Source organism: Salmo salar, chromosome ssa06 (genome assembly GCF_905237065.1).
Source record: "Salmo salar chromosome ssa06, Ssal_v3.1, whole genome shotgun sequence".
Lineage (NCBI taxonomy): Eukaryota > Metazoa > Chordata > Actinopteri > Salmoniformes > Salmonidae > Salmo > Salmo salar.
In genome coordinates, this window is record NC_059447.1 from 45,795,110 (window position 1) to 45,818,261 (window position 23,152).

Sequence of the window (23,152 nt, forward strand, 5' to 3'; positions counted from 1 at the left end):
TTATTGATAATTCATTGTCCATATAGTTCAGCTGATCATTATCTTTTCCTTGTGTTTTACATTGTATGACATCAAATGTTGTGTTTGTTTCTGCACATGTACCAAGATGTTCAAATAAACCTACACCTAAACAGGGCACATTGGCCCGGCCAAATAGAAAGAAAGCACCGGTCAGGTATCGAGAACTGTATAGACGTAGATTCTAGGGGGACTACAGATCAGATCAAACTTGTAAAAACGACAAACCCCATCAACTGTGCACTATTAAAAAGGCCAACGCCATTGTGGGGGCCAGCTACAGCAGCCATATTGGACCCCTCGCTACCACCTTCAGACAGACAGTAGCAGTGCATGGTCATAGACTGCATTGCCTTTTCAACCACCCCCTCTCTCACCAGTTGACCTACTTGACTGCACCATCCATCTCCAGCCAGTCCTTTATACCTCATTACGCTGCAGACTTTTGAAGCTTTCACATCTCTCAGGCCTAGCTAGCTAGCTAGCTCCTCTCATGTGGAAAAGGCACATCTGGGACTGCGAGAGAGGGGGAGGGTGGATGCATTGAGCAGCAGTGCTTTGACAGAGCGTCAGAGTGGATTTCTCACTCAATCCACCAGGGGGAGGACTTCAGCAGGTCCAGACTGGAAGCTCTAGAAGACCCTCCACCCCTGCTGACCCCCCTGAGGATTTGGCCTGCTTTCATCCTGCTCTCTACATACTATTTCCCCCTGCCTTTAATCTTAGCACTGGCAGGCCCACATTACAGGCCCAGCCACAGGCCTTTACTACAGCAGTAGAGAAGTGTGGGAGGGAGCCCACAGGTGGAAAGTCAGAATGAAATACACGCTACATGATATGTATGGAACAATGACCCTTGATTGGATTGAAGCTGTTGATGCTGCAAGTTCTCGATACGTCAAAGCTACAGCTCAAATTCCGCCTAGAAAATAGTCTATATAAAATGGGGTGCGCCTAAGTATTCCATACTGGATCTTTAGCACTTATAAACCAACTATGCTGCTCCACTACCCAGCAAGCACAGGATGGCACAGCAACCCCTGTCCCTTGTTAGCCAACCCTTGACCCAGGGCATGACGAGGTCGGAGCTACTTACAACAGAGAGAAAAGATGTGGTGCACCTATAGCTAATAGGCGTACCCTGTTTTAATGCAATGTTGTCTCCGGCTGGAGCAGCTTTGGATGATGTTTATGATCAAATCAATCCATCCACCAACCAATCTTACCGTCTGAGAGGGAGAGGATGGGGTGCACGCAGGGGTCGAACTGGGACAGCCTCTCCAGTAGAGGGCGCTCGTACTGGACGTCTGAGGAGGAGAGGGTGCGGCCGCCACACGTCATACACTGGGGGTTGACCTCGCAGCCGCAGCGAGGACCCGGTACGCACAGCCTCTGGCCCTGGAGAAGAGAGGCAGGGAGGGGGAAGGAAAGTGGGATGATTCTTTAAACATATTTAACCAGGTAGGCCTGAGTAATTGAGTCCGAGTACAAATTCTCAATGCAATAACAAGCGTGTAATATCCAGACACATGGGGAACATGTAAACAACAGAGGGAGACCGTCTCTGACGGAGCTCGGATAAAACTAGTCATCATATTCTTGTTCCAACAACAACAACATACTGTTGCACAACAGCAATGAAACCGCTGCAAACATGGGAACTTTCTACAACGCCTGCCTTCTTGTAAGGCAATCAAAAAAGGCAATCAAAAATCGGACCAGATTCAAATTGTTTAAGAAATAAAACATGCATAGATAGCACCATTAGCTTAGCTTTTATTGCCATAGTGTAGGCGAAGCCTTTTGAAACTGCAGCGGTGCTGGTTTAATAAGATAAGCCAGAGTTCCTGTTTAGTTTATGGCTTTAACAACTATCTGAAATACTAGGAGCTGAGAGGACAGCTTGTTCACAGCGCTTTCCCGTTATGGCGGCGTTTCCTGTTACTGAACAGAGTAGGAGTGTTGATCTAGGATAAGTCCCCCCCTGTCCCCGTCCAGTCAAACCTTTTTGAATTGTGGGTTTCTGTCAGGCAGTTCCTTCTAGTCGGGAAATATAACAACACGTCTGCTTTTAATAGAACACGAGTCAGCAGCATTCAGCCCTACCTGTGTCGTTGGAAACTAGCCACCTGTTCCAAGGCCACTTTGCATGAAGGAATAGACCTCTTTGGAGAATGCAGAGGTAGAAGACATGTAGACTATATACACACACACACACCGAGGGTATGAGAGTTCTAATGCACATCCTTAAATGTACTGGCGTGGAGGGCTGGTGGTCACTCATCACTAAACCTTATGCTGTAGTTTGTTAATGTACTCACGTGCACTCCCCACATGTAATCACACTTAATGCTAGTACAAACACAGATGCTCGCATGTCCTTTCACACTTGTAACTCAAGACACACAGACCGGCATACATTCACTTTTTTAGCCACTTGTCCTTTGGACAAGTAGGACTGATTTTGTACTTATCCGAAAGCTCAAGTCACTTGTCCCCCAAATAATTATGGGTCTGTAACACTATGGGCCAAAAGGGTGACTTGATGCAAGGAATCACTTACCATTATTATTACCATACAGAGAATCACAAAAATGTAGGCTACCCTCTGCCAACAGGCTTCTTTGCATATTCAAGCCTGTCTGAAAATAGAACACTGCCCCTTTAAGGCTCTCCTGGAGGAAGGTTGGCCGAAAACATATTACAACTAAAAACTTTGTCTTTATAACATACTTTTCTAATTTAATGAATCAGGGATCAAATGGCTAAGGTTGGCTACCTCAAAGCAAGGTAACTAACAAATACATGCTTATCTGCATTGTAAGGCTAAAATATTCAGGTTTCAGTGGAGATCTATTGACAGCATTGGGAATAATTTGTCATTTGGGCTAGGTCAAATCATACAAATATTTTAACGCTGTCAGAATGATATGGCCAATGCTTAATATAGCTTTTCAAATGTGTCAGATTTATTTCTCAAATCTCAATTTTGAGTGAGGCGGTTTCACAACAGGAGTATTACACCCGTTCATTATTCACGACGAGTGCTGGTGGAATGTTTTTTTTTTTAGGACATCGGTCTTGACAATGACATTAATAGATGTAGCTTTTAGATAAATATTTAACTACTGAGATAACTAGCCAGACGACACGATATGTTTTGAATTGGCTCTCTAGTTTAATTGGTTGTCTATCATTATTTTATAGGCCTACCTGCTGTAATGTCTCCCTCTCTCCCCTCGGGCCCAATCAAACAGGAACAAACCAGGTGATGCCCACGCCATGACTTTTCAAGGATTTTCATGACCATATTAACCCTGTTTGCTGACCAAAAATGAGCTATACCTGGGCAAATAACTCACTAACTAGCAAGGAATATGAAGAAATGTACAAACGTGGCTACATGCAGCTCTGATCTCAAAAGTGATGGACAGACCCAGCCTTTCAATGCAATATAATCATATTCTGATGCGCTCTGCATGAATTGGGAGAACAGTACACAACAACGCATGTGGAGGATACTCTGGTCCAATTCTGATGTGAGTAATTGTTTGATACTGTGACTTGTGTGATTTTATTTACTTGTCCATCCGGACAACATAGAGTATTCTATATTCTGCTTATATTCAGTATACTATTCTGCTTGTCTCACATACCGGACAAGCATTAATGTCGCGCCGTGAACAAATATACACACACACACCAATCCACCACCCATGAGTAAAAGGACACACATTACAGATAGCATATCCATATAAACATTTACATTTAAGTCATTTAGCAGACGCTCTTATCCAGAGCGACTTACAACACACACATAATACACAGAAAAAAAATCAGCCAATCACTCTGTAGTTCAAGGACACTGACAGTCATACTAGCAAACAATACACCCAGTAAAAAACTAAATGAGCTGAAAACACACAGAATGACAACGTAGCAGTGAAAGCGTACATTACAACACACAAACAGTAAAGCACAAACACACACACAAACAAACCTTGCGGTTGAGGTTGGTGACGGTGCTGGGCCTGACGAGGCGTCGTCTCTTACAGCTGAGGAGGGGCCGTGTGCGGGCCGCCACACACGTGTCGTCCTGAGGGGAGCACGGGAGCTGGGACGAGGGCAGGCTCTGCTGCTGCTTCCTCAGCTGCTCCTCCAGGTCAGAACACTCTGGAGAACCAGGCCGCAGGCTGGAGGGAGGGACAGTCACTCATCAATATTATACTACACGAAAGAAGAAACCCTGTGCACAGCAGTTTTATTTTACCTTTATTTAACTAGGCAAGTCAGTTATTTTCAATGACGGCCTAGGAACAGTGGGTTAACTGCCTTGTTCAGGGGCAGAACGACAGATATGTACCTTGTCAGCTCGGGGATTCGAACTTGCAACCTTTCGGTTACTAGTCCAACGCTCTTACCACTAGGCTACGCTGCCGCCCCAGTGAATCTAGATCTGACAAATGTTAGTGCTTTTTGAGGTCGGTTTCGATTATTTGGGTTGAATGCTGTAACACTGAAATAACACAATACAAGTCCCATTAATGGTAGTGACTGCCCATCACCCATCATTACACCACTACCCATTATTACTTATCACTTATTAACCATCATTTATTCACATTACTTTAATAAAATATTTCAGTTGTGTACATTTGATGACTTTATTATTTAATTCCAAGTCATCATCAGTCATCATCTCATCTCTATAGAGCCAATGCTTTCTGACAAAAAACCCCCCACTATTTTGTAGTTCTTCAATGTAAATAAGGCATACTTTTATGACTGCTGAATATCAACTACAGTGGGGGAAAAAAGTATTTGATCCCCTGCTGATTTTGTAAGTTTGCCCACTGACAAAGAAATCATCAGTCTATAATTTTAATGGTAGGTTTATTTAAACAGTGAGAGACAGAATAACAACAAAAAAATCCAGAAAAATGCATGTCAAAAATGTTATAAAATGATTTGCATTTTAATGAGGGAAATAAGTATTTGACCCCCTCTCAATCAGAAGGATTTCTGGCTCCCAAGTGTCTTTTATACAGGTAACGAGCTGAGATTGTATTTTTGATAGAGATGCCCTAGAAGGACAACAAATTGTCAGACAGGGCACTTCCTGCATGGAATCTTCTCAGGTTTTTGCCTGCCATATGAGTTCTGTTATACTCACAGACACCATTCAAACAGTTTTAGAAACTTTAGAGTGTTTCCCATCCAATGCATATTCTAGTTTCTGGGCAGGAGTAGTAACCAGATTAAATCGGGTACGTTTTTTATCCGGCTGTGAAAATACTGCCCCCTATCCCAAACAGGTTAAAATTATAGACTGATCATTTCTTTGTCAGTGGGCAAATGTACAAAATCAGCAGAGGATCAAATACTTTTTTCCCCTCACTGTATCAAATCACTTAGATAATGTATTTTCAGGTAGTGATACCTAGCGAAGCAACAGCTGCTCTCTATATCCCCTCACAATCATGCATTCTTCTGCCTCTTCTGTAGCAGGCATAAAAGAAAGAGACCGGACAAGTAGACGTACAATGGATTATGCTCATTGTAGTTAATTACCACGTTTATGAGCTAAACTATGTAGAATATTGGCCTGTTGGAAACTACAACATCACACAGTTCAGGCTGGATCTGATTGATCTCTAGAGAAATAGTGCAATGTGCACATTGAGAATAAAACTGAACAAAATGGAACTCAAATAATTGAACCGATCGGTCAACTAGTTTAACTTGTCTGGGCTAGGGGGCAGTATTTTCACGGCCGGATGAAAAACGTACCCAATTTAAACAGGTTACTACTCTGGGGCAGAAACTAGAATATGCATATTATTAGTAGATTTGGATAGAAAACACTCTGAAGTCTCTAAAACTTTGAATGGTGTCTGTGAGTATAACAGAACTCATATGGCAGGCAAAAACCTGAGAAAAGTTCAAGCAGGAAGTGGAAAGTCTGAGAATTGTAGTTATTTTGATTCTCTATCGAAGCTACAGTGTCTGTGGGGTGACGTTGCACTTCCTAAGGCTTCCATTGGCTGTCTAAAGCCTTCAGAAAGTGGTTTGAGCCTTCTCCTGTCACTGGGCAGAGTATAGGAGCTCATTCACTGAGTGGTCTGCCTGGCAACAAAGGGATTGGATATGCACAGTCACGCGAGCACGCCGTTCCTTCTTTTTCTTCTTGAATGAATATGCTATTGTCCGGTTGGAATATTATCGCAATTCTACGTAAAAAATTCCATAAAGACTGATTTTAAACAGCGTTTGACATGCTTCTAAGTACGGTAATGGAACATTGACTTTTCGTCTCTCGTTCCACGCTCGCGCGTTATGCCTTTGGATAAGTAGATAAATATGGATTATTTCGAACAAAAACAACATTTCTTGTGGAAGTAGCAGTCCTGGGAGTGCATTCTGACGAAGATCAGCAAAGGTAATACAATATTTCTAATACTAATTCTGAGTTTAGGTTGCCCCGAACTTGGCGGGTGTCTGAATAGCTCACCGTGATGGCTGAGCTATGTACTCAGAATATTGAACAATGTGCTTTCTCCGTAAAGCTATTTTAAAATCTGACACAGCGGTTGCATCCAAGGGTAGTCTATCTATAATTCTTAAAATAATTGTTATATATTTTGTCAACGTTTATGATGAGTATTTTTGTAAATTGATGTGCACATTCACCGGACGTTTTGGTGGGAATACATTTTCTGAACATCACGCGCCAATGTAAAATGCTGTTTTTGGATATAAATATGAACTTTATCGAACAAAACATACATGTATTGTGTAAAATAATGTCCTAGGAGTGTCATCTGATGAAGATCGTCAAAGGTTAGTGCTTCATTTAGCTGTGTTTTGGGTTTTATTGACATGTCCTTGCTTGGAAAATTGCTGTGTGATTATTTTTGCCTATGTACTCTCCTTACATAATCTAATGTTTTGCTTTCGCTGTAAAGCCTTTTTGAAATCGGACAATGTGGTTACATTGGTGTAAAATAGTTGTATGTTTGAGAAAGTTGAATTATGACATTTTGTTGTTTTTGTATTTGCCGCCCTGATATTTCACTGGCTGTGTCCCGCAGGTGGGACGCTAGCGTCCCTCCTAGCCCATAGAAGTTAAAAAACAAAAAATAACAGAAAATTCAGTTAGTCGCTCAACACTAATAAAAATGGACAATCTATGTCTATAGACCCATTACATAAGCTGGAGGGAAGATCACTTATCAACACTGTAATACATGACTCTGTATATTACTACTACTACGACTGATAATGTTCATAATGATAATTCTGGATTTATCTTTTCACTGTCCATTGAGTAGCTTTATTTGGTAGGTCTCAATGTAACAGCATGGGGGAAAACTCCCATCCCATTTATAAGGAGTGTGAATATGTATTACTCGGTGACAGAATGATTATTCCAGTCACAGTTCTGCATTCCACTAGAGGAAAAAGGCTGCAGCATGAACACATGTACGTACAAGCTTGTACAGTGCTGTGTGTACAAACCCTGTAGTATGTTTGGGAAGAACAGTGAGCAGCTGCAATTCCCACATGGATCATGTCCCCTCACACACACACACCTTTGTCCAGACGGAGTGGTTGGCATAGAGGCCGCCTTACGGAAAGTACACACACCTAGTGGACGGGTAAAGAGGTTTCATTCCATCGCGTCGTACCTGTTGATGATCCCGTTGACCCGTCTCCCGGACGCGCAACCTTTCCTCAGGCCTGTTTCCACAGAGACCGTTCCGGGACCTTCCGCCCCACCGTCTGAGCCGCACTCCTGGAACCAAAGACAAGGTTGGCACGGCTAACATGGAACTCCCCTTCGAAACTCTCTCCCAACCCACCCTCCTCAACTCCATTCCACTACAGCCTAGCCCAGAACAGTTGAATGACCTCCTAGTGAAATCCTCGGGCCACAACTGAATGGATAGAAAGGTCAACACTACTTGGCATGACAAAGACCACCACTGTTTCGGGACCTCTCCCTCCTCACCCATTCTCTTCCCGAGATAGTAGTCCCTCTCCCCTCCCTCCCTCCCTCCCTCCCAAGTCCCGGGGGCTGGTTGGGGTTCTGTGGGGGAGTCTTGTTCCCGTCTCTCTATTTTGGGCACAGTGCCAGGGTGCCATCTTGAGCGGTGTCTTCTCTCCCTCCCTCTTCTCTTTCTCCCCTGAACTGGTAGGGAGGGACCACACTAAGTGGAAAAGTCGCATTTGATTCTTTCTCTATGAAAACAGCACATGACTTAAGAGGTTGTCAGCACTAATTGAATTGTGTACCTATTCATCTAAAACTAGGACATGTTTAGGATACGCGAGTTGACGTCTAAGAAATGAAGACACAGGCTTGTTGAGGATCTGATTGGACAGTTACATCGTCAGACTCATTTACCTTTATTACCGGGCAACCAACAGGCTCCGCCTTCACCTCCCCGTCCTCAGGTGACACGTCAAAGGGGGAGGTCTCTGTCAGCATTATGGAACCCTACGAGAGCGCAGATAGGCCAGGGTGAGCTCTTCAGTCCTTCTGATTCATAACACCAGAGGTAACAGTGGCTTTGCAACAAAGTAACTGGTTTTGGTGTAGCCACAGACAAGGTAAGGGGCACCATGAACAAGCTTCACATTTTACCAGGAAGGCTATGATATTCCACTGGGAAATTACCGTTGGATGGATGAAGTGAGAGAAAGAAAGAAAAAGTGGGAGAAGCAGAGGATAAGAGTGGGGAAGAAAATGAGGGCTAAAAGCAGACAGGCATGTCAGAGGTATCGAGGTTCGCAACATACTCTTGATAAGAACAGAATAGAAAAGCATTCCCACTTTTCTCATCCGTAGTTGAGGTGTGAGCTAAGCTACTTTGAGCGTGGGGATTGAGAGACACGTTAAGTCACGTGACATGCTTCTACATCCCCATCTACCAATGACATGACTTTCACCCGGTCCGCCCCTTCCCTTCCACTCTTGAACTTGTTGCCAGGGCAACCCAGGTGGCTGAGACTGAGGGTGCTGACCATAGAGAAACAGTGAATTACTTTTTTTTTTTTTTTACGCGTAACCAGTGTTAAGAACCAGTGTTGTATGTATTGTGTGGTGGTGGTGCTGACCTTGTTGGAGCGGAGCTGACGGTAGATGTCCGTCTGCTGGCGGATGCGGTACTCCAGGTCAGACACGTGGGCCTGCAGCCAGTTCCAGTGGCTGACTATGGAGGCCCTATCCACCGCGTAGCGCCCCTCCGCACGTCTCCATCTGTCGGGCAGAGCGAGAGGAGGACAGGGTCAGAGCAGAGGCAGGAGAGAAGGTGTGCGCGTCAGTGTGAGAGAGATTGTGTGTGGGGAGTGTGATTGCTTGTTTGGAGGAGGGTCCGTGTGGGCTCCGAGGTCAGTGACAAGGACTTTTGGAATGAAGTCAAGGGGCGTCACACAAATAACACTAATGGGGGAAAAAAGCTTCAAAAACATCCACCCGCCTTCATTCACAACACTAGCCACAGACTTTTGTTATTACATCTAAGCCACCGTACACACACGGGATGGGTGTGGTTATTCGAACGGGCGTTAGTATTTGGTTACTTACAAGTTCATAAAAAAATGTAAAGGCTTTGTCTAAAATTTGATTTCATTATCTGTGACATTGCTACATTCTAGGACACACCTTGCCACTCGAAATGTTTATATAACAACAGTTGACATTTCTTACGAATGCGCCCCATAAAAAAGACGCATCGGTAGCCTAGACACTTTTCACACGTCTAGCTCGTTATTGTCGGTCAATCAATCAGAGAAGCTTTACAGTCAGAGGCTCCATGTGTTGCAAGTGAATTGGGACATTTCTAACCAATGGAAAATCTCCCTCTCTCCAAAGTGCACCACCTCTCCTGAGTCACCTGAGCAAGTTGCCATTCAAGTAAAAAAATATATATATTCATGATATTATTTGGATAGTAAAATCACTTCCAGTCCCCCCAGTGACCGATAACCTTTAGTCTAATCAAATCGACACTTTCTCTTCGCTCCCCGAGCTGCTCGACTTTGTTTGTGTTTCAATAGCAGTAGCAGCACAAAACTGTAGTTGCCACCTTTCCACTGAATCCCCTTCCCATGTGTTCTACACCTAGGTCTGCACGCCTAGTAGTTGCCTCCCCAACCCTGAATGAGCTGTGTTCAAGCCAAGGTTTCGACATGATGGCGCTGTGAGCGAAGGACATTTTGGTAGGAAATGACTCAAGATTACCCTCGATCACACTCTGTCCCAGAAAGAGGGAGAGAGAGGGAGAGAGAGAAAAACAAGGGTGGGAGGGGGCGACAGAGAAGACAGGGACAACGAGGGCAAGAAATCAGTGCAATGGGGGTAAAAGAGAGGGTAGGGAAAAGAGAGATGATCAGAAATGGAGAAAGTGAAGAGAGCTAGAGAGAAAAAGAGGGCTGCTATGTTCTTTCTATAGAGCCAACATTACATAACCCACTTTCCTATCAGTCTGGTGAGATGGCTGGAGACCAGTGAGGCCTCTGCTGTTACAGGCCCTCCTCCTCCCCCACCCCCTCATCTACTCTGACTGGAATTTAGAGGACAACCTCTCAACACACACTATTATTGCGTCCCAAATGGCACACTATTCCCTATTTAGCACACTCATTTGGACCGTGGCCCATAGGGCTCTGGTGAAAAGTAGTCAACTATATAGGGGATAGGGTATCATTTGGGACAGGCCGCCGGTTCAAGACTCGCCCAAACACCCATCGCCCTACGGCTCTCATTCTCACCCTCTTTACAGCTATCAATAATCAGTACAGACCAACAGAACAAGGTCACTTTTGGCTTAGAAGGGGCTGTGTTCTCTCTTCCAGAATCTCTTATACCGACAAAGAGACTAGTATAGCAAAGAGACTAAGTATAGCAAAAAATGCTGTTTTCAGAACGTGGCAATGTAAAATAGAAAATGTCTTTCCAAGATTCAGAGACTTTATGTCATACATTCAGAAGAAGGTTCCAAAGTTTCGCCTGTCTACACAGGCACAAACACACTGTTTCATGAGGGCTGGATATAAATACACCCTTCTCTTCACAGTTCCCTTTAGGAAAAAAGACATGATAACATGGATGTGCATGAGAACATGCATGTATAATCCCTCTCTTTAGCACAATCACACATGCAGACTAATTAACACACACACACACACACACACACACACACACACACACACACACCTGTTTTAAAAGGAAAGTAAGGCAGCCTCCCATTTCCATTGGTAGTGTGATATAGGAAAAGGAGTGTGACGTGGCCAGTTCCACAAAGGTAGTCAGTGAGCAACAACATATGGGAGGACTTCAAAAGACTGAATAATCAGTTACTTAGAGATGGTGTACTTTATATTCTGATTAGTAAAAAGGACACACGGACTTATAAAACAAGGCCATTGCGGGGCGGGAGGTGGTGGGGAGAGAAACAATTAACTCCTCATGTCTAACCAAACAAACAAATCTGAACCAGGACCCCTGAATCCAGTTTTTCCTGTTCATTATAAATTAACAGTGCTGTTTTCTACCCCAAGTCTTTTTTATTTTTTTCAATTAAAAAAATTCCACATGGGCTTTGGTGAGTGTGGGGGAGGGGCAGTACTGTAGTAGGCCAAGTATTGCAGTACTACAGTCAACCACCGGGGGCAGTGGATGGGCGAGAGAATGAACCATGTGTTGTAGGGCTGTGGAGAGGAGAGGGAGAATGCTGTGTGTTGTAGGGCTGTGGAGAGGAGAGGGAGAATGCTGTGTGTTGTAGGGCTGTGGAGAGGAGAGGGAGAATGCTGTGTGTTGTAGGGCTGTGGAGAGGAGAGGGAGAATGCTGTGTGTTGTAGGGCTGTGGAGAGGAGAGGGAGAATGCTGTGTGTTGTAGGGCTGTGGAGAGGAGAGGGAGAATGCTGTGTGTTGTAGGGCTGTGGAGAGGAGAGGGAGAATGCTGTGTGTTGTAGGGCTGTGGAGAGAAGAGGGAGAATGCTGTGTGTGGTAGGGCTGTGGAGAGGAGAGGGAGAATGCTGTGTGTGGTAGGGCTGTGGAGAGGAGAGGGAGAATGCTGTGTGTTGTAGGGCTGTGGAGAGGAGAGGGAGAATGCTGTGTGTTGTAGGGCTGTGGAGAGGAGAGGGAGAATGCTGTGTGTTGTAGGGCTGTGGAGAGGAGAGGAAGAATGCTGTGTGTTGTAGGGCTGTGGAGAGGAGAGGGAGAATGCTGTGTGTTGTAGGGCTGTGGAGAGGAGAGGGAGAATGCTGTGTGTGGTAGGGCTGTGGAGAGGAGAGGGAGAATGCTGTGTGTTGTAGGGCTGTGGAGAGGAGAGGGAGAATGCTGTGTGTTGTAGGGCTGTGGAGAGGAGAGGGAGAATGCTGTGTGTTGTAGGGCTGTGGAGAGGAGAGGGAGAATGCTGTGTGTGGTAGGGCTGTGGAGAGTGAGGTTGAGAGAGAGAGGAAGGGACAGAGGGAGGAGTTTTGGCTGCTGCTTGTTGCTGTAGCGACACAATGAGTCCCCCCCCGCTCCTCTCTGTGATCCACACAGGAACAGGAAGCAGGCAAACAGGAAGTAGCCACAATCACAGACAGACAGACAGACAGACAGACAGACAGACAGACAGACAGACAGACAGACAGACAGACAGACAGACAGACAGACAGACAGACAGACAGACAGACAGACAGACAGACAGACAGACAGACAGACAGACAGACAGACAGACAGACATGAATGATGCAGAGGTCTTAGTGTCACACTCCGGATGGAAACAATTACACTAGAGCTACCATTAACATAAAACACTGGCGACCTACTGGTGTAGGGGTTAGTCTCAGTGGAAAAGCACCAGTACAGGGACAACCAATAACACTGACTTTCACAGAAACACCCACAATCTAAAAAAACAAACGCCAGGACAGGAGCTCCGACAAGAAATCGCTCTCACACAAAACATGACGTGTGTGTATAATAACAACACTCTCACAGAGGGCATGTGAAGTGCCCCTGCTGACTTTCAGAAATCCAGACGAGTTTCTTTAGAAATAAAACATTTAAATACATTTTACATTTATTCACAACTCATTTCAATAAGTGCTCAGAGCCGGCGAGGGCGTTCGGCAAAAACAGGCCTCTTCCTTGACTTTCTGACAATACCGTAATACAATTCTCTGTGGGAGTGTGACGGCCACTGGGAAAAACCACAGCCACTCTTCATCTCTGACTAGTGCAGTGTAGCTGATATTCACTAAACACACACCGTGGATTTAGTAGCTACCAAACACATACCACTGAGTCACTCGCTTTTTCTCTTTCGACTTTTAGCTGACATTCTCGGTTGCATGCACGTGCGGTCTCTGACTTGTCGGGGAGAGGTTAAGTGGCCATGTGCCATCCTCTCTGGTGAGGCTCCCTCTTATAGAGCCATCCATCACACACTATCTGCATTGACCCTTTTTGCTAACTTTTTAAAAATGTATTTTGACTCATCATTTCTACTGTTTATTATCTATCCTGTTGCCTAGTCACTTTTTTCCTAGTTATGTGTACATATCTACCTCAATTACATCATACGCCTACACGTCGACTCGGTACTGGTACCCTGTGCATATAGCCAAGTTATCATTATTCATTGTGTATTTATTATTACCTGTTATTACTTGTCTATCACTCTGCATTGTTGGGAAGGGCCCGTAAGTAAGCTTTTTACTGTTTTTCTAGACCTGTTGTTTACAAAGCATGTGAAGAATAAAATTGGATTCCTGTGTCTCTGTGAGAAGCCTGACTTCAGAGACACATACAGAAGGGTCACAGAGCTCTGGGAGGCCGTGTCTGGGTGAAACAAGCCCTGGTGGAAATATAGGGATACACTGCCTGGCATTGAGAAGAAATCCAGAGTACTGTCAGTAAGGAGTATGACTGGCTTTGTGGTAGGAAAGTGTGTGTGACCTTGAAGCGTGGGGTCCTGTCCTCTCACCAGGGATGAGTCATTCACACCTGTCTCTACTCTGCTCTCACCTAGGAATGGGAGCTGTTTTGCAGGGCCGAGACGATACCAGTATCAAGATACTCGTTGGTATTGTTGCAAGGAAACAAAACACAAAGTGGATTTCACTTCTGTAAGAGAACAGCCCTAATGTTGGAAACAAACATCATTATATGGTTATCCATAGTGACTTTTAGATATTTTACATACAGCAGGTTTTTAAAAAGGACCAAAGAGTTTGATCTGCATTGCACTATCATTTTTGGCATGGACAAAATATTGCGATACTGGTATCGTCACAGCCCTACTGTTTTGTAGTGTGTATAGCTAGACAGTAGTAATATCCATAGTAAAGGAATACCAGATCACAAGATGATGGCTAGCTGGTAAACCACAGAGAAATAAAACGGAATCTCATGCTCAATATAGCACTGATAACATCAACATAGCCCACCACTCCAACATCAAACCAAGTGCCTTATGATTTATGTAAAAATCTAACACTTTGATTAATATTTCAGATATTTTCAGAAGTCAGCCAGTAGCTTACATCCATCCGTCAGTCAGTAGTGTACACACGCACACATACGAGAAACCCGCCCAACCAGGAAATGAACGCTGCGAGCAGTGAGGCAAAACAAAAACACAGGATATAAAAAGACGGGTGGTAATCGTCATGGTCGCTGGGGTAACAGGGACTGAACCATCAAAAGGAAATAACATCTGACTATTAAAAAGGGTAAAGGAACGAGCGCAAGGGGAGAAAAATTATCCACCCTTCTTTAAAATACATGAGCATATCTAAAGGCCATTAGAAGTGTGGGATGAGCCAGGAGCCTCATGCTGCTTTTAGCAGCAACAAAAGAGCGAGGGAGGGAGGGTGGAAAGATAGGAAGAGAGAGTTGCTCTTCCAGTCAGCCTGTGTGTGTGTGTGTGTGTGTCTATGGGCGGGGTTTAGTGGAGAACAAAGGGTTTGATGTGCTGGGAGAGAGAAAATAACGATCCCACCCACCTCCCCTGTCACATGACTAGCCTTCATGGCGCAGCAAAGGCGGCACGAGTGAGAGAGACGAGTGAGAAGGCGGGAGTGAAAGAGAGAGGCGAGAGGCGGAGGCAGAAAAAATTGAGGGAGAGGGGAGTGAGGAGCCGAGAGAGAAGCTGGTGAAAGAGAAGAGGGCGAGGAATGGAGAAGTCTGGGAAGGGCATTTACAAACCCATTCCATTACTGCTGGAAAAATACTAATCAGGGCTCTTCTGAATGGTCCGACTCCAACACCATTATTGAGTTTGCAGATGACACGGCTGTGGTAGGCCTGATCACCGATGACGATGAGACAGCCTACAGGGAGGTGGTCAGAGACCTGGCAGTGTTGTGCCAGGACAAAAACCTCTCCCTCAATGTCAGCAAGACAAAAGGAGCTGATCATAGACTACAAGAAACAAAGGGTAAAAGCATGCCCCCATCCACATCGACGGGGCTGTTGTGGAGCAGGTCCAGAGCTTCAAGTTCCTCGCTGTCCACATCACCAAGGAATGAATTATCATGGTCCACACACACCAACACAGTCGTGAAGAGGGCATTACAACGACTCTTCCCCCTCAGGAGGCTGTAAAAAAAATTGTTATGGACCTTCAGATCCTCCAAGAGTTATACAGCTGCACCATTGAGAGTATCTTGACTGGCTGCATCACCGCTTGGTATGGCAACTGCTTGGCATCCGGCTACAAGGCGCTACATAGGTTAGTGCGTACGGCCCAGTATATCAATGGGGCCAAGCTTCCTGCCATCCAGGATCTCTGTACCAGGCAGTGTCAGAGGAAGACGAAAAAATAGTCAAACTCCAGCAACCCAAGTCATAGACTGTTCTCTCTGTTACTGCACATCAAGCAGGAGTGATGCACCAAGTCTGGAACTAACAGGACCCTGAACAGCTTCTACCACCAAGCCATAAGACTGCTAAATTGTATTTGACTGACCGACTAAGACCAACATGCCATAAGCACTGACAGGGAAACATGGTTTAAAGGGGCAATATGTGTCTTAAAATAATGATATAGGCCTACATTCATTAAAACAGTGGTGGGGTGACCTGCTTTGTTGTTTGAATCCCAGATTGCCACTTCAAAACATGTTTTATAATGACGCCAGATCAAGGGTGGGCCAATCCTCTACAATGGCTTACAATCCTCAGGCCTACATATTCCTCTACCATAGTCCTCAACTATGTAAAAGTTTGTTTAGACCAAGTGATGGAGGACAGATATCAAAGGCTCTCGCTAAATGCTACTATTAAAGATGAAAGATTATGTCACTGGCCTACAATTCATTAAAATTGAAAAGCTGAAATGTCAGTAAGTATTCAACCCCTTTGTTTTGGCATGCCTAAATAAGATCAGGAGCAAAAATGTTATAAACAAGTCACAATAAGTTGATGTTGTAGTGTGCAATAATAGTGTTTAACCTCTTGGGGCTAGGTGGGACGCTAGCGTGCCACCCGTGGTGCACTCCATCAACAGCAGGTGCATTTCAAGAGCGGCAAATTTGAATCCAAATAAATGTCAAAATTCAAATTTTTCAAAAATACAACTATGTTACACCATTTGAAAGATAAACATCTCCTTAATCTAACCACGTTTTACGATTTCAAAAAGGTTTTACGGCGAAAGCATAAATTTAGAGTATGTTAGGACAGTACATTTACAAGAGTTGTGTGTAATGTTTTGTCAAGTCAAAGACAGGGTCACCAAAACCATAAAACCAGCTAAAATGATGCACTAACCTTTTACAATCTCCATCAGATGACACTCCTAGGACATTATGTTAGACAATGCATGCATTTTTAGTTCTATCAAGTTCATATTTATATACAAAAACAGCGTTTTACTATGGCATTGATGTTGAGGAAATCGTTTCCCTCCAATAACCGGCAGTCAAGTCAGCGTCAGAAATTAAATAATTAAAATTAGAAAACATTGGTAAAATATTATATTGTCATTTAAAGAATTATAGATTTACATCTCTTGAACGCAATCAACTTGCCAGATTTAAAAATAACCTTACTGGGAAATCACACTTTGCAATAATCTGAGCACTGCGCCCAGAAAAATACGCGTTGCGATACAGACTAGACGTCATGTTGGGGAGATCTAAAATCGAAAATACTATGTAAATAATCCATTACCTTTGATTCTCTTCATCAGATGTCACTTCCAGGTATCACAGGTCCATAACGAATGTAGTTTTGTTCAAAAAAGCTCATCATTTATGTCCAAAAATCTCCGTCTCGTTAGCACATGATGTAAGCCAGCCGGACTTCTCGTCATGAACGAGGGGAAAAAATATATTTCCGTTCGTTCAAACATGTCAAACGTTGTATAGCATAAATCATTAGGGCCTTTTTTAACCAGAACATGAATAATATTCAAGGTGGACGAATGCATACTCTTTTATAACGTATTGGAACGAGGGTACCCAACATGAACTAGCGCGCCAGGTGTCTAATGGGACATCACCGTTCCATGGCTCTTGTTCAGTCAGATCTCCCTCCAGAAGACTCAAAACACTTTGTAAAGGCTGGTGACATCTAGTGGAAGCAATAGGAAGTGCCAAAATATTCCTAAACCCCTGTGTTTTTCAATGGGATAGGTTTAAAGTCAATACAACACATCAGGTATCCACTTCCTGTCAGAAAATGTCTCAGGGTTTTGCCTGCCAAATGAGTTCTGTTATACTCACAGACACCATTCAAACAGTTTTGGAAACTTTAGAGTGTTTTCTATCCATATATAATAAGTATATGCATATTCTAGTTACTGGGTAGGATTAGTAACCAGATTAAATCGGGTACATTTTTTTTATCCAGACGTGCAAATGCTGCCCCCTAGACCCAACAGGTTAATATGATTTTGGAATGACTACCTCGGATCTCTGTACCCCACATATAAAAGTATCTGTAAGGTCTCTCAGTCGAGCAGTGAATTTCAAACACAGATTCAACCACAAAGACCAGGGAGGTTTTCCAATGCCTCGCAAAGAAGGGCACATATTGGTAGATGTGTATCTATAAAATAATATATATATGTAAACAATCTTTTACATTGATTATCCCTTTGACCATGGTGACATTATTAATAACACTTTGGGTGGTGTAGCAATACACCTAGTCACTACAAAGATACGGGAGTCCTTCTTAACTGCCAGAGAGGAAGGAAATCGCTCAAGGATTTCACCATGAGGCCAATGGTGACTTTAAAACAGTTAGAGTTTAATGGCTGTGATAGAAAACTGAGGATGGATCAACAACATTGTAGTTACTCCACAATACTAACCTAATTGACAGAGTGAAAAGAAAGCTTGTACAAAATACAAATATTCCAAGACATGCATCCTGTTTGCAACAGAGCACTAAAGTAATACTGCAAGAAATGTGCAAAGCAATTAACTTTCTGTCCTGAATACAAAGGGTTATATTTCGGGCAAATCCAATACGACACATTACTGAGTACCACTCTCCATATTTTCAAGCATAGTGGTGGCTGTCGCAGTCGCAAAAACCATCAAGCACTATGATTAAACTGGCTCTCATGAGGACCGCCACAGGAATGGAAGACCCAGAGTTACCTCTGCTGCAGAGAAGTTCATTAGAGTTAACGGCACCTCAGATTGTGAAGCATTTATTTGGGCTGCAGAGTTAAAGTAACAGACAGATCTCAACAACTGTTCAGAGGAGACTACGTGAATCAAGCCTTCAGGGTCAAATTGCTTTAAAGAAACCACTACTAAAAGAACACCATTAAGAAGAAGAGACTTGCTTGGGCCAAGAAACACGAGCAATCGACATTAGACCGGTAGAAATCTGTCCTTTGGTCTGATGAGTCCAAATGTGAGATGTTTGGTTCTAACCGCCATGTCTTTGTGATTCACAGAGTAGGTGAACAGATGATATCTGCATGTGTGGTTCCCACCATGAAGCATGGAGGTGGTGTGTTGGTGCTTTGCTGGTGACACTGTCAGTGATTTATTTAGAATTCCAGGCACACCTAACCAGCAAGGCTACCACAGCATTCTGCAGCGATACGCCATCCCATCTGGTTTGCGCTTAGTGGGACTATCACTTGTTTTTCAACAAGACAATGCCCCAACACACCTCCAGGTAGTGTAAGGGCTATTTGACCAAGAAGGAGAGTGATGGAGTGCTGCATCAGATGACCTGGCCTCCACAATCACCCGACCTCAACCCAATTGACATGGTTTAGGGTGAGTTGGACCGCAGATTGAAGGAAAAGCATCCAACAAGTGCTCAGCTTATGTGGGAACTCCTTCAAGACCGTCGGAAAAGCATTCCTCATGAAGCTGGCTGAGAGAATGCCAAGAATGTGCAAAGCTGTCATCAAGACAAAGGGTGGCTACGCTGAAGAACCAAAAATATATTTTGATTTGTTTAACACTTTTTTGGTTACTACATGATTCCATGTGTTATTTCATAGATTTGATGTCTTCACTATTATTATACAATGTAGAAAATAGTAAGAATAAAGAAAAACCCTTGAATGAGTAGGTGTGTCCAAACTTTTGACTGGTCCTGTATAAAAAATGTTTTGATGAAAATAAATAAATAACTTCTTATAGCCCATACAAACACATTGAATAACAGATTCATGACATGAATCAAACATGAACAACAAATCGTCCCCCAAAAAGCTTCTCTCAAAATTTGTGCACAAATTTGTTTACATCCCTGTTAGTGAGCATTTTTCCTTTGCAAAGATAATCCATCCACCAGTTTTCAGCTCATGAAACATGGGACCAACACTTTATATTTTAGTTCAGTGTAGTTTGTAGGCCAACCCGTTTTTGTGTGGATGCGGTGGATTGAGACGCATCCGATTTAAAAAAAAAACTGACTTGTACGGGGATTTCATTTATTATGCCAATTAGATTTCCGCGGGGGTGTGGGCATCGATCTTACGGCGTTATTCCCACTTGGTAACAACAAAATGTGGAAAAAGTTAATACTTTCTGAAGGCACTGTGTGATTAAGACTGTCTGTGAATCAGAAGGGGTTTATGTGACAATGGTAAACTCTCATGTCATGCATACTGCAGCTTCTTGTCATTTCAGCTTCTCTACAAGGACAAGAAAGTCCACCATCGAAATGCAAATCAAACAGTGGCATTGTCTACATTTCAACAGAAAATTGTCTACCTTTCCCCCATACTCAATATTCCCCCCTCCCCATCCCTCCCCCATTATACTCTATCCCCTCCCACCGTCCTCTATCCCCTTCCACAATACTTCTTCCCCTACCCCCCCCCCAACACACTATTAGCCCATTGGTGTGCGAGATAAGGCAGTAGAACCCAGTGAATAACTCCTGTTGTATGACGGTGGCGTATGGACCAGGCCGGCCGGCCAGGCTGAAAGGCTCCTCTCTGGGTCCCCCGATAACATACCTGATTCTATAGACACCATGAGAGACAATGACCAGCCAGCCAGCCAAAAACCTGGTCTGCATCCCAAATGACATACTTTTGACGTTAATAGTAGTACACTATATAGTGATAGGGTGATAGTGATAGGGTGCATTTGAGATGCAACCCTGGCCCAGCATATTCCACAGGTTCTAAACATGGCCGGATGGGAGAGGAGTGACTGGTGTCATTCTTGACCTCGCTGCAATGAGGGGCAATGTCTCGCAGAGACGAGATAAGTCGGGAAGAATAGCAGAGTACTGCATTTGGAAGTCTTGTAAACAATTGTGGACGTTTTAACTGGGGGCACAGACCCAGATAAAAACAACAAGGCTTGTTTTTACGACCCTACCAAAAAGGTAGAACACATCTGGTTTACATATTTGCTAGGTTCATAACATATAATTATTTGATTATTCAGACAATGGTTTTTGCATATGAATTCCTTTTTCTGCACACTGTTTCGGGGGCTGACCTCCACTGGAAAATAAAACAAAAGGTTGAGGATTCCTTCCTATCTGGGGAAGGAGACAGATCTAACCCCTGAAGGTCACATGCCTCCCTGTCTGTTCTGCTGTAACCAGGCAGCTGAGGAATGCTGGAACACAGATTTAAAAAGTCTCATGGTTCTGGAATATGTTGTCAGGATTCTGTAATATGGGGCAACAGGCAAGGGTCTTGTGTTCCCAGCGAAAGGAACCGGAAACTAAGATTGACAAGACGTGATGTCGAAACCCAATTTTTCATGTTTGTGTTTACGTTTGTCTTTTAGCGCCTGGCTTCCTGGAAAGTATTTACCCCCTTTCTCTGCTAATAAAACACACATGGAAGCTTCAATCCATACAAAGAGAAGCACAGCTGCTTTCCAGGGGAAAAAAGGGGGGGGATGACGACACTAAATACCGATAACTCGATGCAATATCCAGGCAACACCCACAGCGTTCTTTGAAAGGGGTAGGACTATACTGCAATACATTTGGGCCGCAGATGATTCAAAGCAAACGGTTCAATGGGTGCAGACCAGACGGGGATAAAAGACTGTAGGCCTGTATTCCCGGGGCCTTCTCTGTGCTCTGTGACGTCCCCGGCCGGCGTCTTGTTTCTAGGTGAACGGAGACACAGAATGTGTGCTAATGGGACGCCAGACCAGACCGTGGCTGGGGTCTGGGCTCGAGGGGGGGGTGGGGCCTAAAGCCCTGCTGCTGTGACTTTAACGGGGTTAAGTGGGGCTGGAATGTTGGAGTCATTACATAAAGACAAAATAATGAGCTAGAGAGGAGTAGGGGAGAGTGAAAGTAGAAGAAAGAGGAAGTAAAGAGCGAGTAGAGATATGAATTAGGGTGAGAGTTGAAGAGGGAGAACAGAGTGTGAATAAAGAGTGTGTGTTATGAAATTGTTGTGGGTTGGTATTGGGAAGGAGAGACGTAGTGTTGGCTAACCCAGTCCAGATGTGAGGATGGGAAAATTACGTGTTAGTAATAATATTGCGTGTCCGATTGCACAACCCACAGGGGTTAGGCAGGAACTCAGATACCGGTTTGAGGCTCCACTCCTCTGCATGTTCCAATTCCACACGTCCCTATTGGCTCAGGCTTGTCCAGAGATGGCTGGATAAGAGAGATCATGAGGGGCATTTAAATCCAGTCCGGATGAAAATATTGAGCTAAATAATATATTCTGTTTACAAAAAAAGACCAGAATAATCAGGATCTATCCTTTTTTGACACTGGGTTTTAAGTCATCATACAATAACTTCAGTAGCCTAAATAAAATATTAGGCCAGGGACGTTAGCCGCAGACGCACCAGGGTTGGGGCCAATTCCATTTCAATTCAGAAAGTAAACCAACTTCCATTTAATTCCACATTTTCCTCATTTAATACAATTTTTATTGAGTTTTTGTATGCTTCCTGAATTGACTAGATTTTTATCTGGAATTGCCCCCAACATTGCACACCATTATTTTTTTGTCCTATACCACAGCATATTCCTTCATAGGTTCCCACAGGGAGGCTGGGCGGCTGCATGTTATGGTGAATCTTTCCTAGCAATGCAACACCTTCGTAGAGTGGTGCCAGCCAGCAACAGAGGAAGACATCTTGCCTTTAGCTGGTGACAGGTGGACGAGGAAGAGTTTCAGGTTCGGCTCCATGTGAACCTATTTCAGTGCCAACGACTTCAAACTATTTGTTCTGACAGCACACTGCTCTCTCTCTCTGCACCGGCTTCGATAGGGCTGACAGCCTGGCACCTATAATTAGGCTGTTTTACCTTTAGTTCATCTTCAACCTATCACGTTGGAGCTACCATTGTTGTTTTCCTGTCAACAGACTTCTCATTAATCAAACAATGTAAGTCTTATGTATTGTGACATTTCAGTTTTGTTGAATGCTGTAACATTTACAATCAAATTAAGAGAGAATTGATATACTGATGTATACTACTGTTGATGGGTGGTAAATCAAGTAGGCTGTCAATCTAAGTTGTGATGGGTGGAAAGGTGACCCTCTAGATTGCTGCACAGGGGAGGTTTCAAGCCAGTGTTGCATGCTCTACCATTTACCTTTGGCCCATATAGGTCAATGAAAGCAAAATACAAAAAGGACAATTTGAATATTCAAATCTAAAAGCTAGATTCATGAACTCTCAATACAACTACCACCGAAGGCCAAA

At 43.8% G+C, this 23,152-nt stretch overlaps 1 protein-coding gene across 4 annotated transcripts in view; it reads right to left on the bottom strand.

Annotated features, from left to right (window-relative positions):
• LOC106607458 (KAT8 regulatory NSL complex subunit 1) overlaps positions 1–23,152 on the bottom strand; it is an 85,664-nt gene that overhangs the window by 7,102 nt on the left and 55,410 nt on the right. For 3 of the 4 annotated variants that reach the window (XM_014204420.2, XM_014204421.2, XM_045720639.1), the window contains exons 3-7: positions 9,139–9,280; positions 8,426–8,518; positions 7,707–7,813; positions 4,019–4,211; positions 1,245–1,416 (exon numbers count right to left, since the gene is read on the bottom strand). In XM_014204420.2, coding sequence (XP_014059895.1) covers positions 1,245–1,416; positions 4,019–4,211; positions 7,707–7,813; positions 8,426–8,518; positions 9,139–9,280 — 707 coding nt within the window. The remainder of the gene's footprint in view (positions 1–1,244; positions 1,417–4,018; positions 4,212–7,706; positions 7,814–8,425; positions 8,519–9,138; positions 9,281–23,152) is intronic. The other variant, XM_045720640.1, reaches the window with a different exon arrangement.